This window comes from Chrysemys picta, chromosome 8 (genome assembly GCF_011386835.1).
Source record: "Chrysemys picta bellii isolate R12L10 chromosome 8, ASM1138683v2, whole genome shotgun sequence".
Lineage (NCBI taxonomy): Eukaryota > Metazoa > Chordata > Testudines > Emydidae > Chrysemys > Chrysemys picta.
In genome coordinates, this window is record NC_088798.1 from 55,016,214 (window position 1) to 55,031,831 (window position 15,618).

The 15,618-nt window shown below is 43.2% G+C and overlaps 1 protein-coding gene across 3 annotated transcripts in view; it reads right to left on the minus strand.

Moving 5' to 3' along the window:
* Positions 1-6,202: 6,202 nt before the first annotated feature.
* DHX9 (DExH-box helicase 9) overlaps positions 6,203-15,618 on the minus strand; it is a 42,244-nt gene continuing 32,828 nt past the window's right edge. For 2 of the 3 annotated variants that reach the window (XM_005290745.5, XM_005290746.4), the window contains 7 exons: positions 15,460-15,571; positions 14,579-14,740; positions 14,272-14,399; positions 12,160-12,389; positions 10,695-10,810; positions 9,539-9,739; positions 6,203-6,745 (listed from right to left, as the gene is read on the minus strand). In XM_005290745.5, coding sequence (XP_005290802.1) covers positions 6,421-6,745; positions 9,539-9,739; positions 10,695-10,810; positions 12,160-12,389; positions 14,272-14,399; positions 14,579-14,740; positions 15,460-15,571 — 1,274 coding nt within the window. In that variant the 3' untranslated portion in view covers positions 6,203-6,420. Of the gene's footprint in view, positions 6,746-9,538; positions 9,740-10,694; positions 10,811-12,159; positions 12,390-14,271; positions 14,400-14,529; positions 14,741-15,459; positions 15,572-15,618 lie in introns of all 3 variants that reach the window. The other variant, XR_010589774.1, reaches the window with a different exon arrangement.

Sequence of the window (15,618 nt, forward strand, 5' to 3'; positions counted from 1 at the left end):
TACCATCATGGAACACATAATAAGGTTCATGCATAGATGAGTTCCAGAACTAGCAGCCATATCTGGTGATTGTGACGACAACTAGAAAACAGGTTTTGATGGAGAGGTAACAGGGTGATACAGCTATGTCCAAGGCTCAAAGGGATGGATGGTTAGGGTTTTCAACACCAGTGCTAGGCCCCACTTCAGGAAAATCAGTTTGATGGCTGATCTGGCCAGTGAAAATGCTATGAGGAACCTGGATACCTGAGGCTTATTGGCCAGGGAGCCAGAAGATAGTGTAAACCAGTACACTATGAAGGGCTGACACCTAGCAAGCTGCGGTGCTTGGCATGAACTCTTATCCTCTCCTTTCTGAAGAAATTCCAAATTAACTGGAGTCCCACGATCTTTTACTCTGTGCTTTTGACACCAACTGCTGAATTTGGTCCAGCTGGAGAAATAGGATTTTAGTGTGGAACCCCTCATAGAAGACAGCAGAATCCCCATCACTTTGGAAGATATGCCACGTGTGGCTAACACATCCCTTTTAACAGCCAGGTTGTCACATAAAGATGAGCTGCATCCAGATGGAGAAATGGTCCTTGATAAAGGATGTCTGAGTTCACCAGTAGCTGCAGTGGTGGTTTCAGCTTTAGATCTATCATGTCAGAGAACCAGGGTCTCTATGCCCAGTGTAGAGTTAACATCACCCTTGCTTTTTCTCGCTGCATCTTTTGGCTCATTTTCCCTATGAGAAAGAAGGGCGAGAACGTGCATAGTCAGCCTTGAGGCCATCCGTTTGACAGAGCATCTGTTCCCATAGACTTGGATCTGCTTCCCGGGTGAAGTATTTCGGCCACTTTGCATTCTTGTGATTGGCAAGCTGGTCAGCTGAAGGGAACCGAACATCTGTGTGATCAGATTGAAGATAATTCTGGGTTGTTGAGATGGTAATGGCCGAGCTAGTTTGCCTTTTGGTTCAGTTCCTCTTTTATGTGGATTATTTTTATGGAACAGAGAATCTTTTCTGCCCACACTTTTATCTCCATCATTTCTACATGTAGAGCAATGCTGCTTCTCCCTCCTCGGTTGTTTATGTATGCAACCATTGTCATTCTGTCTGACTCACCATGATGTAGTTGCCTTCCACGTGGCTCTGGAATCTCAGAACAGCTGGTTTGACCCACTGAGCTCCAAGAGATTGATGCTATGATTCCTTTCCCTGGGCTCCATATGTACTCCCCATCTGTCTAGGCTGGCATTGGTAAGAACCTGAGTGTCTGGAAGGCATATGGAGACTGCTCTGTGGAACTTGTCCGGGACTGCCCATCTCAGGGAGGAAATCTTGTTTCGGACTAGTACCTGATTTTGTATGCGCTCTGGGGATTGGTCTCATACTTTCAGAAGAAAGGCCATGGAGGCACCTGATGTGTGACCTTGCCCTGGGGAGATTCCGGTGCATGAGACCAGGAAGCTCAGTAGCTGAATCCGCACAGCTATGGTTGGGTTCATGCACTGGTCCATCATGGATATCAGATCCTGGATCTTCTGGAATCTGTTGAGTGATGGTTGACAGATCAGTGTTGCTAACGTGTTTCTCCACATCCAGATGAATAATCCTTGTCAACAGAATCCAGGAACTTTTCTTTGTGTTTATCACAAATCCGTGTGCTTGCAGAAGATTCAAAGTCTGGATCGTGGCACTACGTGCTGTGGGACAGGGCTTGTCCAGAAAGGGATACAGGTGAATACTCTGGGATCTGAGTCTGCCCATGATCACTGCCAGCATCTTCATAAATCCCTGGGGACCAAGAGACCAAATGGCAGTGTGCCGTACTGGTAGTGATCTGTGCCATTACGCAAATCTTAAAAGCCTGTGGTGGAATGTGGAGGTTGAGTCTGCCAAATCCACTGAGGTTAGGAAGTAGCCTTGAGACAGGGATGTCACTATCAAAGCTAGGGACTGCATGCAGAATTTTCTTCATCTCTTTTTGAAGAGGTTGAGTATGGCCCTGACTCCTCCAGTGCACTTCTGAACAACGAAGGAGGAGGAGTAAAACCTTGAGAAGTGTTCTTCTGGGGGAATGTCCATCACTCCTATGTCCAGATGGGAAATCTCATTTCAGACCTGCTAACGCTTTGTGGGGTTACTGGTTATGGGAGGCTGGATGAAGAAGTGAGGGGGCAGGGCCCTTAGCATGAGGAAGTATCCCTGGTGCACCCTCTCTCGCATCTACTTGTGTGGTAAAAGCAAGATATTCATCTGGAAATTGAGAATTTCTGCCTCTAAACTGAGGTCTAGGTGGAGGCACACTCATTCATTGTCATAATGAACTCATGGAGGTCGTGGAAGCCACCCTTAGGTTTTCTGATCACTTCTCAGGGCTGGTCTATACTGGGGGGGGGGGGAGAAATCGATCCAAGATACGCAACTTGTCGAAGTATCTTGGAACGAATTACCTGGGGTCCATACGGCGCGGAATCGACGGCCGTGGCTCCCCCGTCGACTGCGCTACCGCCACTCGCTCTGGTGGAGTTCCGGAGTCGATAGTGAGCGCGTTCAGGGATCGATATATCGCGTCTTAATGAAACGCGATATATCGATCCCGGATAAATCAATTGCTACCCGCCGATACAGCGGGTAGTGAAGACATACCCTCAGTTCCAAGGTTCTCTCTTAACATGTGTTATCATTCCTCTGGAACCTATGAGAGGAAGGTGGAAAAAAGGAGTGTGTCTGATAGTAGCTTTGTAGTCTGTTCTTTGAGCACTAATTGGAGAGGGCAGGGACTGACTTTTGTCTAATTTTTCTCCCAGGGGAGGTCCTGTGAATTCAGAGGAGCACAGGATTTGTTTGGAGTGAGTATCTACCTTACAGGGATGAAGCCATGCGTCTCTTGGCTGCTGAGCTGGATGCCATGGTACGGGCAGAAAAATCTTATAACATCCATTGAAGCATCTGCTACCAATGCTGTTTGGGAGATTTTCTTGAATATAAAGTCCAGTTGGTCTCTGCCCTTAAGGGCTTTAAAGTCCTTTAGCTAGGACATTGTGTTTCAAGCAAAGCCTGTGGCTGCCAGAGATGCTCTGAGGAGGCATCAGAATCCCTTCTAAGGATGGCCTTCCACCTTGCTGTCCACTGGATCCTTGGGGAAGAAGTCCCCTTCAGTTGGAATAATCATATCTTTTGGTAGAGGTGCTATAGCAGCATCAATCTTAAGTACATCAGAGAGCATTCTACAAGCGGAAAGCGCCAAAGAATCAGAACCTCCTGTTAGTGTGTTTACCCTTTTCAAGAGACACCCATTCCTCCCTGATTATTTCTTCAAAAAGGTGAGTGCAGTGGAATCACTATCTAAGGAGAAAATTTGGAAGGGAGGTATTTACTCTGAGGCTTACTTTAGAGGTCCTGCTTAGGTTGGATCTGGATTGTAGATTCCACTTTTTTGAACGTGGTTTCAAAGTTCAGGACTTAGCCCCTGGGCCAGCTGAATGAAATCCGCATCCTTAGGTCTCCTGTTCAGCTCTTTCTGGCCAGTTGGGCATTTCTGGAATGAAATCACAGCTGCTTGAAAGGATAGGAGTCTCAACATGCCTGTCCAACTCCAAACTCTGTGCCTAGCCACACTACGGTCAGGTGACCGAGAACAGGCAGAGCATAATTTGCTCTCTGTAGAGCCTTTCAGGCTTAGCCACTGCGGTGCTTGTGCAGCTGCTCTGCTATCCCTGAAAGGAGGAAGAAGAGCTCAGCAGAGAGGCACTGCAGTGGAGACTGTGTGGCTTCAGCCACCTGCTTCTAAATACTTGGTCCAAGCGGAGGAGAGAACAAAGAAGGCTACTTATTTAATGCCCCAAAATGAAAAAAATGTAAAAGGCAACGTTAGGAGCAGAGAGAACCATGACTGATTGCTGGGTGGAGGCAATATCTTGCCCTCCGGTCAAGAAAGGGAATGTGTCTAGCACAGGCTATGATACAGCTTTTAATTGCCTCTGAAACCAGCAGATAGGAATGGGGGAATAGCCTATAAGTAGCAGAATTGTGGGAGACACTGGGCTGCAGAAAGCTGTACTATATAGGATTTTCCCCATTATATACATTTATATTTTCTCAGTGTAAGACAACTAATTTAAATATAGTTTTCATTGCCTGTAGTTTGAGTCCACAATAGGTTACATCATCAATGGTGGTTCACAAGAGATCAGCCCACTGCCTTCTCCCACCTTGCTAAAACAGGAGTAAGAACTTCCCAATACTATTAATAAGAGAAACCTTGAGGGAATTCTTAGCAATATTCATATATCACTTAACAAGCTCAGTAGCTGAGAGGATAGAAGTTCTGCAAAATATATATCTGTTTTAGTTTAAAGTTGTTTTGTTTGTTTTATATACACATCTAATTACAAAATACAGTTTTCTGCATATTTGTTTGTGTACATGTGCAATAATTTAGTACAATAGGCTATATTACACCTTATACTAAGATTAAGGAAATCAAAAATAGGGAGAAAAAGGAGCACCGTACAGTAAACTAGAGGAAAAAAATAGGAGTGGATAGCTCAGATAGTTGGTAATGGAATAAAGTCTTTAAGCAATACATTACCAGTTTACATCCAGCCCAGGTTGGTAATTACTGAACTGTGCTGCTGTCTAATGATTTCTGTGGCTTATGGGAGGGGCTGTTTCTTTTAGAATTAACCCCCCTAAAATCAGGGGTGGTGGGGGCAAGGGGAAGGTTGTAACACTCAAGTTCTGTCCATAGCTCTTCATCTGAGACAGCACCTGATTACAAGCATGATATATCACATTCTCTGGCCTTGGCTCTATTTATTAGCATCCAAACACACCTAGGAGTTCTGCTGGATTCCCTGTGCTTGCCCCTCCGAGTTAGTTTGGCTCCCCCTTGCAGCAGGTCAGATACATACTGGACTCTCAGATCCTTTGTCCTTACTCATGGTGCCAAAATGCTGCCACTCCTTGTAGAATGGGCAGATAACAGAAATCCTCTCATCATACAAGTTATTTCACTGCTTACCTGTCAACATTGTAAGTTAATAGCTGTTTAGATGAATGGGGTTTTTCATACTTCGAGTTAATTTCAGAGTCGGCAAACATCTCTACATCAACCTCAAACACTTCCCTTGGAGGTTCCTGTATCTGAGCCAGAGAAACCTAACCCATGTTATTACCTCACTAGGCAGTTCTCTATAGAGCAAGGCAGCACATACTAGTAGCCAACCAGTGGACAACCTAAATTGCTGTAAATCTGCAGTGAAAGGGGACAGTGTCATCTGGCACTGCAGCAGGGCCTATTTGCACAGTGCATTCTAAAGCAAAGGAAGAGATTCCCCTCACATCAGCTGTTCAAGTTATCGACTAAAAGGTGTAGCCAATTGTTTGGCTACACTCAAGGATCATTCTTAAAAGTGTTCAAGACCAGATAATCCAATTTAGCTAAATATATGGTCTAAAGACAAAGCAGTACAATAAAAGGAGACATGCATACCTTCCTGGGAAGCAAATGCTTGCAGCTATATGCTTCAAAGATATACATTTCAGCTAGTAGTAATGATTTTACAAGTTACAACTCTTTACACATCATTTTAAAGTTTAACCCACTAGTTTGTGCCAGCTTTGTCCTTGGTATCTCCCTGTACTTTCCCATATTTTGTTTTGAATATTACACTCCATGTGTTGATGAGCCATGAAAGTAAATCCTAACTGAACTTGATACAAAGCATTCATGCATCTTTGCTTTGCCATGTTTCCTATTTTTCTAATTGTAAAGCCGATTTCAGCTTTGACAAATGTAGTAGGATATTTGACATGGGTGAATAGAATTGTGGGGAGAGCACAATACTTAATGTAGCTTCCCAACACATATATAATGGGGTTCATTATATTAATATTGTGCTCATAATATCTATTAATGTAGTATATTCTACATCTCATTACGTATTGGCTAACAAAGTCCTAGGATTTCAAACCTCCTCTTCTGTCCATTCAGTGCAATCATGGTCTGAAGCAGCAACGACTAGTAACCCTTGCAATTCTGAAGAATTGTTGCTATCTGTCCCACATGCTCTTTTACACCCTGGAGACAATAAAGAGACATTTCTCCCAAATTTCTCATACCTCCTATAGACAAATGCTAAACCTAAAAGGAAACAGCCATGCTCAAGTCCAGAATCCAATCATCATACAGAGACAAAACATGTTACGTCTTGTGAACAGAACACTTTATTAAGAACAAAGTATACAGACTGTGGTACTCTGTAGTAAGGACTATTTTACATAATATCACCAGTAGTCCTAAACAATTCGTTTCAAGCTACTGTGAACAAGTAGAATGACAAACAGACTTCTGTATTAGTAACAAAGAAATTCCAGAAGGAAACATGCACATTTTTTTTAGAGTACAAGAAAGACTTCAATGGATTTCAATAACCACCACGCCCCCTTCCTTGGCCCCCATACCCACCTCCATAATTACCTCTATTCCCACCACCTTGGTACCCTCTATATCCTCCACCCGAGCCTCGATACCCTCCCCCAGACCCTCTATATCCCCCCCCACCTCTATAACCTCCCCCAGAACCACCTTGGTATCCTCTTCCTCCAGAGCCACCTCGGTACGAGTTATAGCCTCCACCACCATAGCCTCCACCCCTGTAGCCAGAGCCACGCTGGTTAACTCCCCGTCCTCTGAATCCACCTCCATTGTCATATCGAGCCATTTTGGGTGGACGAGGACCATCTCCAAACCTAGGAAAGAAAAGTTTTAAGAAAAAATTAATTTAACACCCACAACTGTATAGGATTCAATATTTTCATCACCATCAGAGTGGAGAGTTCCAAAAACATAAAGACTCCCACTTCTCTTATGCAGCAGAGCAGTATGCTCAAATCCCACACCCAACTTAGACATTTGCTCCCTGTAAAGCTTCATTAAAGAGCAGCCCGGAGTGATCTCATCTGGTCCAGGACCACACCCATTCTGAAAAAATTCTAAAGCGGAGATAAAATCGTCCACTGATGTGGACTTTGTCAAAAATAACCACTCATAGGTGGGGTGGCAGTTTTCAGCTTATGTGGGAAGTGCTGGGCTCTCTATTTTGCCCCTCGTAGGTATGTTTAAGAAAAAATAGAAGTTGGTCCCTCATTTTGATCAGTTACCTATACTCCATACAGTTGAGTCTCCCTCACTTTTATTAAATTATCTACATCAGAAATAAGGAATGAAACAGGTTATTAGAGGCAGGGCTGCCTGACATGTCCTACTATAAGACTCTGTTTTCAATTGTTTATAACTTTGCCAAAGTCCCATTATGGGGCTGAAGTTTTCCATGCCAGCCACTTGCCTCAGGCTGAATTTCAACCAAAGTGGTTCAGCCATTTCTATTTGAGGCTACTGCTAACAATGGTCCAATGATACACAGAAAGCACAGTTTCTGTTCTGCTTATACAACAGCAGAATAACGAACATTAAAGTCTCTGAAGTCATTAACATTTAGCCCTGTAAATTCACCCAGCATTTGAGAAAATAATGGGAAACAGCCTGCAGGAGATGGAAGAGCGGACTGGAAATAGGATGTGCTTGACATAGTTAGGGAAGGGGTGGGGGTGGAGGGGAAAGAGTCAGCCTGTTCCTCAAAGCAGAAAGGATACTGAAACAGGAACTTCCTCCCCCCCCATGCAGCCCTTCAGCAGCTGTACTAGGACTGATACTGAAGCAGAGAAAAGATTCTTTGTTAGAACTTTCATTTGTATACATCACAGAGCTCTACAGCTCCCTTACCCCATACACAGCCATGTTTACCAGTGGTATGGAAAAGCACAAATAGGTATTGTATTATGAGAAGTGGTGAGACTCGTGTGGACTGAGACCAACTATTTTCAGATATTTTTGTAAAAACTGCAAAAGTGGTTCTTGTTGTCAATGGTTTGCTGTGCTGAGCAACACAGGTACAGTTTACAGTGGTTTATGAGTCTGGAGAACTTCTTTGATTTCTATCATTCTTTATACAGACTGGATGAGGAGCTTCAGCACCCATTCTCTACAAGAGAAATCCCAACCCTGATGTGTGCTTTGCCCACACTGAATCTGACTAATGTTAGAGTAGTGTTTTCTGCTCTTAGGCAGCCATTAGGACCAAGGGGGAATCCTAGCATCACACAGTCTGAATAGACAAGCACTCAAGAAATGATGCACTGATCTCTTCAGGAAGAGTATTTGTGGTAGAATGGAGAAGTCAAACACTATCAACCAAATACATTTCTCTCCTTGCCTGCAGTTCAACCAGTACTATATCTCCAGAGATTTGGGAAAAGTCATCTTTACATTTTAAATCTGTTTTGTATAATGAGCAACACAAATTGATGTGAAGGGTATGAAATTGCAGGCAATCTAAATATCCTTGAGTAGGTGGAAATCACACATGCTCAGAGTATGTAAAATTCAGTAGACAAGTTAATGCCCACCACTGCAAATCCAAATCAACTCTACAGCTGCCAGAATGTTCAAGCCATATGATGTACACACCAGGGTACCATGGCCTCTTGGATTACAACTACAGGTCTGTCACATATTACACGCATTTAACATGCACAATTTCAGCTTTACGCAGTCGGCAAAAACAAAAAAAAGAAAAATAACAATTTTAATACTGTACCTGTAGTGCGGGCAATTCTGCCCACCATTACACTCAATGTAATTTTGACAATATGCGATTTTGCTTTACGCATTGACTGCGGAACGTAACCCCAGTGTAAGATGCGACAGACCTGTACCATATTCTGAATTTGACAGTAGGGTTAAATTAAAATGAACTTGTTCAAACACTTCATACCAAGATCAGTCTTCTGGTGTGAAGTTTATTGCAGGCCAGTGAAATGGTTACTCTCTGCAGAGTAACCATCTGTGCGTACCAAGTTGCTATAGTTTAACCATACTCTCCCAGGTTTTTGAAAGATTTCTACTTCAGGGCCTAAAGGTTATGTTATTTCAGTTTCCTGAAACTACTATTCATCGTTTTTTATAATCCTGCTAGTAATGGGAGGGTGACATATGTGGCCTGGGGAAGGAATTACAGTCAGTATACTTTGTGTATGTGATGGTGTGCATTTCCCAAACAATTCAAAACCATGCATGAGTAGAGCAGCCCCCTCAATTCGTTTGTGAAATCCAGAAGATCCTTGGTACATTCTGTATCACAGAATAGCCAATCACACCAAACCTCATTAACAATTAACTATAGGAGCCATCATTTTACTCTCCTTTTGTCATCCTCCATCAACCTGCAACTTCACTGCTTGCACGGTTTCTTAGGAAGATTTTCAGACATTATGATTCACTGAAAATATGAGTATATAAAAACTTCAACATTCATTATCCACATCAGGCAGCCTGCTTCCAAACTAAATCCCACAACAGGAGTTTTTGCTGGCATAGGAGTTCAGACACATTTTGGCCTTCGGAATGTTTAGGCTTTCCAAGTTACCAGGAATGTTTTCCTACTCCAAGGATCCAGCTGTATACATGAACCGATTGGCGCTAACCTTGTGTTGCCCGCCATGAGGTTGATGCCAGCCGCTGAAGGCCTGGAGATTTGGCGGATCACATTCAGCATTCGCTCATTCACTGGGTCCAGCTGGCTAATGATTTCAGGATCTTTAGTTACTTCAACAACAAGAGCTTCCATTGCTGCACGTAGGGCAGTGACACAGGCAGCTGCATCATGAGACATCCGCAATTTAATCCTAGAGCAGGAAAAATGATTTCAAAATGAAGATCTCTCTAGATATAAAGCATCATAGCCTACAGGAGAGAGGCTATAGAGAACAATGTTCCACAGAGCAGGTGTTCAGTGCATCTAGTGCCAACCACCACAGAAAACACTTAGAACTTCAAAGTTCAGAGTATGGATAACACCCTAACAATGGGGAATGCCGCCATCTGGAACCGAAAAAGTATGATTGGCAACATACGAGATTCCCCAGCACTGAGAGAAATCAGAAGCCAATTAGACCAGCTGCTACATTTTTGACTCCCTGCTCTTCGGACCTGGAACGCTTCAGGTACTACCAGTTACTACTCCATTACCCTCTGGGAATAAAAGATGCCAAAACGTTAAAGCAGGCTCAAAAATACAGGAGCTCTTCAAGGCTCTGTTACGGACACGAAGATATCATCAAAAACTACTCATCATCCCATAATCTCAAATTTGACAAATGTTAGTGAACGAAGCTTCAACTCTGAGAAGTGGGTAGGCATTAACCTCATTGTAAAGACTGTCTTTTTACCTCTGGTTTCCCAATTACTTGCCAAAGGTCACAGGAAGTCAGTAGCAGAGCCAGCACTCCTGACCCAGTCCTGTGTCTTAACGATGAGGCTATCTTTCCTCCTGCTTGTCTACGAGGCGGTGACCTGAATTCTACACCGCCTCTAATTCAGATCTGATCTCAGGGAAAGCAGCTTTTGTGGAATCCAGCCAGTGCCTCATGTTTTCAATTTAGGAACATAATCTACAGAAAAAAACAGGAGCTGCCAAAATAAACTGTTCCCCCATCCTTACACACACCAACGATAATGCTCTGATGAAATTCATCTGTTACTGCACGGCCTGACCTACATTTCCCATTCTAAACATACTTATAGCTATGTTACCAGCTGTTTCTCCTCACAGTTATCCATGATCAACTAGGAAGTTCATACCAGTCATCCACCAGAATGATCTCTCCATCAGATAAGACTTTCTTTGAGGCAAACAGAAGCAGCTGCAGCGGGCTCACCAAAGTCATTCCTTTGGCAGAGATAGCTCGTGTTCGGATCTGCAGGTAGAAGAGGAACATGGTTTCCCATTTCAAGAACTAAGACGGCTCTTTCTTCCACTGGCCATGGAAACTAACAGAATTTTTTACAAACAGGATAATCCCTGGGAGATTGTATTTATTACTAATCCATTAAGAGAGAGCTCCTCAGATCAGGACAGATGCTGTGAATCCAGCTTTGGTTGGTTGAAACAAATTCATTACCATTTAAAAGCTGTTCATTTGTCCATGTGAAATGAATTTTGTGGTTTCAATGCAGTTCCTAAGGAACAGGTGTCACTTTGACAAAACTTGAGGTGTTTTTTGTAATCTCAGCACAATGCCCCAGCATCAGATGGAACTCTCCTCTCACCCTAAAGATAGTCCATACAACAGATCTGGGATGCTGCACTTTGGTAGGGCACTCTAGGGGAAGCTTGCAATCTGTTCTTCGGATAGTCAGTGATCCATATATTCCTGGTGATTATACAACTGTCCCACAATTGCAGATTTTTAAATTCCTGCATAACTGTGCTAAAAACCTACGCTTTTGTTTATATAAACAAAAACCTGAACTTAGTACTTGTTGAGAATACCTTCAAAATAGGATCTGGCATAAACCAATTCAGTGACATCTGCCCAACTCTGCAGACAGACAGACAGACAGACAATGGCTCTGACTATGTGAACTGCCCCATTCATTTCAATGGTGTATTAACAAGCCCAGTTACGGTTAGAGATCAGTCACTGCTGGCTGTTGTGGCAGATATTGGGGTGGAGTGCAATGAGGCAGCCTGTTATCCAGGGTTGCCAGAGTGACGGGAGCAAGGAATTAATGCCTGCAGCCCCCCAAATTTATAATTCTCTCTCCCTCCCCTTTTTGCGCAGGAGTGAAGAGGAGATGGAATCCCCTCCCCAGCACCAAAAGACTCAAATGCATTCTGGGTAACAAAACACAAGCTATTCTCCCTCACCTTCATGGGTGCCACAAGCCATAGCTGTCCCCTGTTCAGCTCCTTAAACCTCCATCATGCCCCTTGACTCTATAAAGCAGTTACTTGTCAATACAAAGTATGCAGCACACTGAACACTTGGACTGTGCACAATATAAAATAAATGAACATGGAATTCTGAATCAACTGACCCTGAGCAGGGAACAGCAAGAGGAGAGGGCTAATTCCAGGTTTTTTTGCCATACAACAGAAGAGCCTTGGAATACAGGATTCCAGGGCTGCAATCCACTCTGTCTCACTAGCACTAACATTTTCATTAAAGAAATAGAACAGTGCCAGAGAGGCTCCTTTTGAAATGAAGAATGGGCATAAAAATTCGTAACCTTATCAAAGAAGGTATTTAACGGTTCTCTTTACCTTTTCACCAAAAACAAAGAAAGGAGATGGATACTTCATGTCCTGGCTGCTGAAAGGACAGTTTACGGATGACTTGTGGATAAGTGCATTGCGCCCCTCAGTGGTAAGAATTTTCCTCTTCTCCTTGTGATAGCAGACGTTAGGGTATACACCAAAAGCAAGCAGGGAGATCACAACATCTAGATTGTTATCTGGTCCAGTGTTGTTAAATATCTGAGTCATCAAACACTCTGTTGACAGAACAGAAAACAGGCTACTTTCCAGATGTCGCATAGTGCAGTGCAACTAAGTTATTCAGGATCTTTGATCTGAACATTTACTGACCCAACTATTTATTTAGGCATTGGTTCTCAAGACATCTCTGCCCTTAGAAAAGGGCATTTTAATGCTGCATCACAACATTAAAGAATTGTATTTGTAATGAGTAAACTGAACACACATTTTCTAGTATTCAATGAGGAAAGAGCTGAAAAATAAACTACAAATTAAAGCCATTCCCCTTCCCACACGCTCAGGAACAAGGACATAAAAGCTTGTCCAGGAGTAGCTGTATCACATCTTTTTTTTTTCTTCATTTGTTTTGGAGACATAGGACCTCCCAAAGAGGTCAAGTTGGATGTTGTAATAGTGTCATTGCCTGTCACAACAAACCTGGAGTCCCAGGTTGGGGGTTGTTAGGTCATCCAGCCCAGAAAGAGAATTATTGTAGCATTTATCCTTGAGAGCAGAGGGAGAAAGACTATTGGATATTAAGAAAATGAAAGGGAGAGCAACACTTTGGATTCCCATCAACTTTTTAACATGAGAACAAAACTTCCAGAGATTATCGAATCTAGAACCTGTCCCATCTTTAGGGAACGCTGCAAAACCTTCCTCCTCAAAAAAAGGGCTTTTCTTCCACCACAAGAATGGAAACTCTCTGCATTGACTCCTAACCCAAAGACCCCAACCCAAGCATACTCCTCAAACAAAGTCAACCTTACAAGAACAAAATAAATGTAAACCACCCCAAACCCTACCCCAATCAAAGTTTTTACCTTGAAAATGGGTGAGAGGCAAGGACCCCATAAAGTCCACTAGGGACCTGTCCATTGCTATTAATTTTATGCAGAAGGCACTAAAATTTACTAGATTTCAAGTTGACAACGTCTCTATAAATTCAACCTAATTTGGATACTTATAGGTACCTTCCTTAAATTTGGGCTTCTCTCTGAATAGACTCCATTTGAAAGTAAATCTGACTTCTTGCCATTTGCACATGGCTGTGTTAAGTCATGTCTTGCTCAATCCCATATTGGTGACTAGCTGAGAGATTTTGCTATGTTTTGTATCATTCTCACTGCTTAATGGAAATGAAAACTCAAATATAAAGAATTCTAAGCTAACATGCTATGTAATGAAGATCTGAGCACAAGCCCAGAAAACTACAGAGCAGGAAAGGCAGTGTTCAGATCCTGTGGGGAGGTAATGCCCTGAGTAATTCCCTTAGGATAATGCAACAGCTATGCCAAGTGATTTTGGAAGGGCAGTCTCTAGCTCTTCTCATCTAGAAGGAATATCACTGCAATATGGAGCATATATGGCAGAGGTAAGAGGCAGAGAAGTATGAGAAGCAAAACCATGGAGATGGATCTGAAAAGACAACTACCACTTAAAAGGTCAAATTCCTCATAACCGTGCCCTCCAGAATTTACCACTATTGCAGTGCTAAATTCACAAGCAGTTGTAGGGCTTGTTTACACTGTGCATTAGTCCACACTAGAGGGGTGTAAGTTCTAGTGTGCACTAGGGTGTTCCACACTGATTGGTCTGCATGGACCCTGCTGGCACACACTAAGTTCCCTAGTGCTCATTAGCGTAGTCCCAATGTGCGCACTAAAATAGACAAGTCCTTAAATTGCTCTTCCGCTAGGAAAGGCAGAATGCATGCAACAACACTCAGGTGGAAACTGCTTTAACAGCACAACAGTGCTGGGGCAAATTCACCATGGGCCCACATGCCGTGTATTCACCATTATTGGGCTATTAGCCAGCCAACAGGTTGGAAACCTATCCCTCAACTCTCAAAGATTGAAGGACAATACTGAAATGACTACTTCCATGGAATATTACCTTCCGGAAAGCCAGAATTGATAAGAATATCTTTAAGCTGGACTTTGGCTTCCCAAGTCATCCTGAGTGTAGCCATGTTGAGCCTTTTGTGTTCACAGAATCTTATTTCTGCATCTTCACCGCCCATTCTAAAAAGGAAACAGTCAAGACAGACTCACTTGGACTCAAGAAGATCTGTACAAGAGAAGAATGAGTGCCACAAACGGAAACTCTTAACACAGCCATTTGGCTATCTAGTCAGGTCACATAGTTGCTCACCCAATGTTACCCTTAATCTTCCATCAAGTTCTGTGCTAAGCCAACATACCTTGCATCATCCCAGGCCTGGAAGACTGAAAGCAAGGCTACATGATCTGAAAACCTGTTCCCCGCAAAATTCCTATGGACGTAACCCAGCCGTTTACCCTCACTGATGAAAGGCTCAGGGAAGCAGGTGGCAGCGGAGATGGTACACACAGCATCTCCTACACTGAAACAAAAACCATAGAAGTATTTATGACTGGGTTTGTTCCTAGACTTGTTGCCAACAGCTGTTACAGGCCCACTGACATGAGTAAAAACTTCCTGCTTAAGGACATAGGCCTCATTACCTCAGTACTTATTCTTAGAGAGACTTCTTTACAGAAGCTCTTCCCAGGGTAAAGACATTAATTAGATCAAATGACAGTGGCTGGAATTTCACAGCACATTCATGAATATTATGCCTCTTCCCCTCCCCCATCTGTTCTCACAATCCTGTTCACCACCCTCTTCTAGATAATGGGCTCTCCAACACCACCTCTCATGATTAAAACCAACACCCGCATACCTCTATTGATGAATATTCAGTCCCGTGGTTCTTTTCACCTCGTCTCTCAAATGCTAACGGTTCACATCTCCCCAACCACAGTTCACTCCGATCTTACAAGTGTTCAGTGTCCCATTCCCCCACTTCATAAATATTTAGTCTCTACTGGTGCCATTCAGTTCCTCCCTAGCTCATGAATATTTGGCTCCCTACACTCAGTGATGTTATTTGTCTCCTAATCTCATGAATATTCAATTTCCTCCCCTTCCCCTCCACGCCACCACCCACAGTGCCATTCACGGCCCATCTGGGTGCATCTTTTTTTGACATTATTGGATGCCTGAAGATTCAAGAACACAGGCAAGACAGCCAAGAATCATCATTGATACTGAGGAACTTACTAGAAAATGCAGCCCATTATCATCATCTTGCCCAGACGAGGTTCAATGGGGAGTTTAGCAAGGATTCTCCCAAGAGGTGTCAACTCATCATTGGAGTCCAGGGCATCCAGCTCTGAAACAAGCGATTAACTGATCAGCAAAGATGGTTCTGGCAGTTGA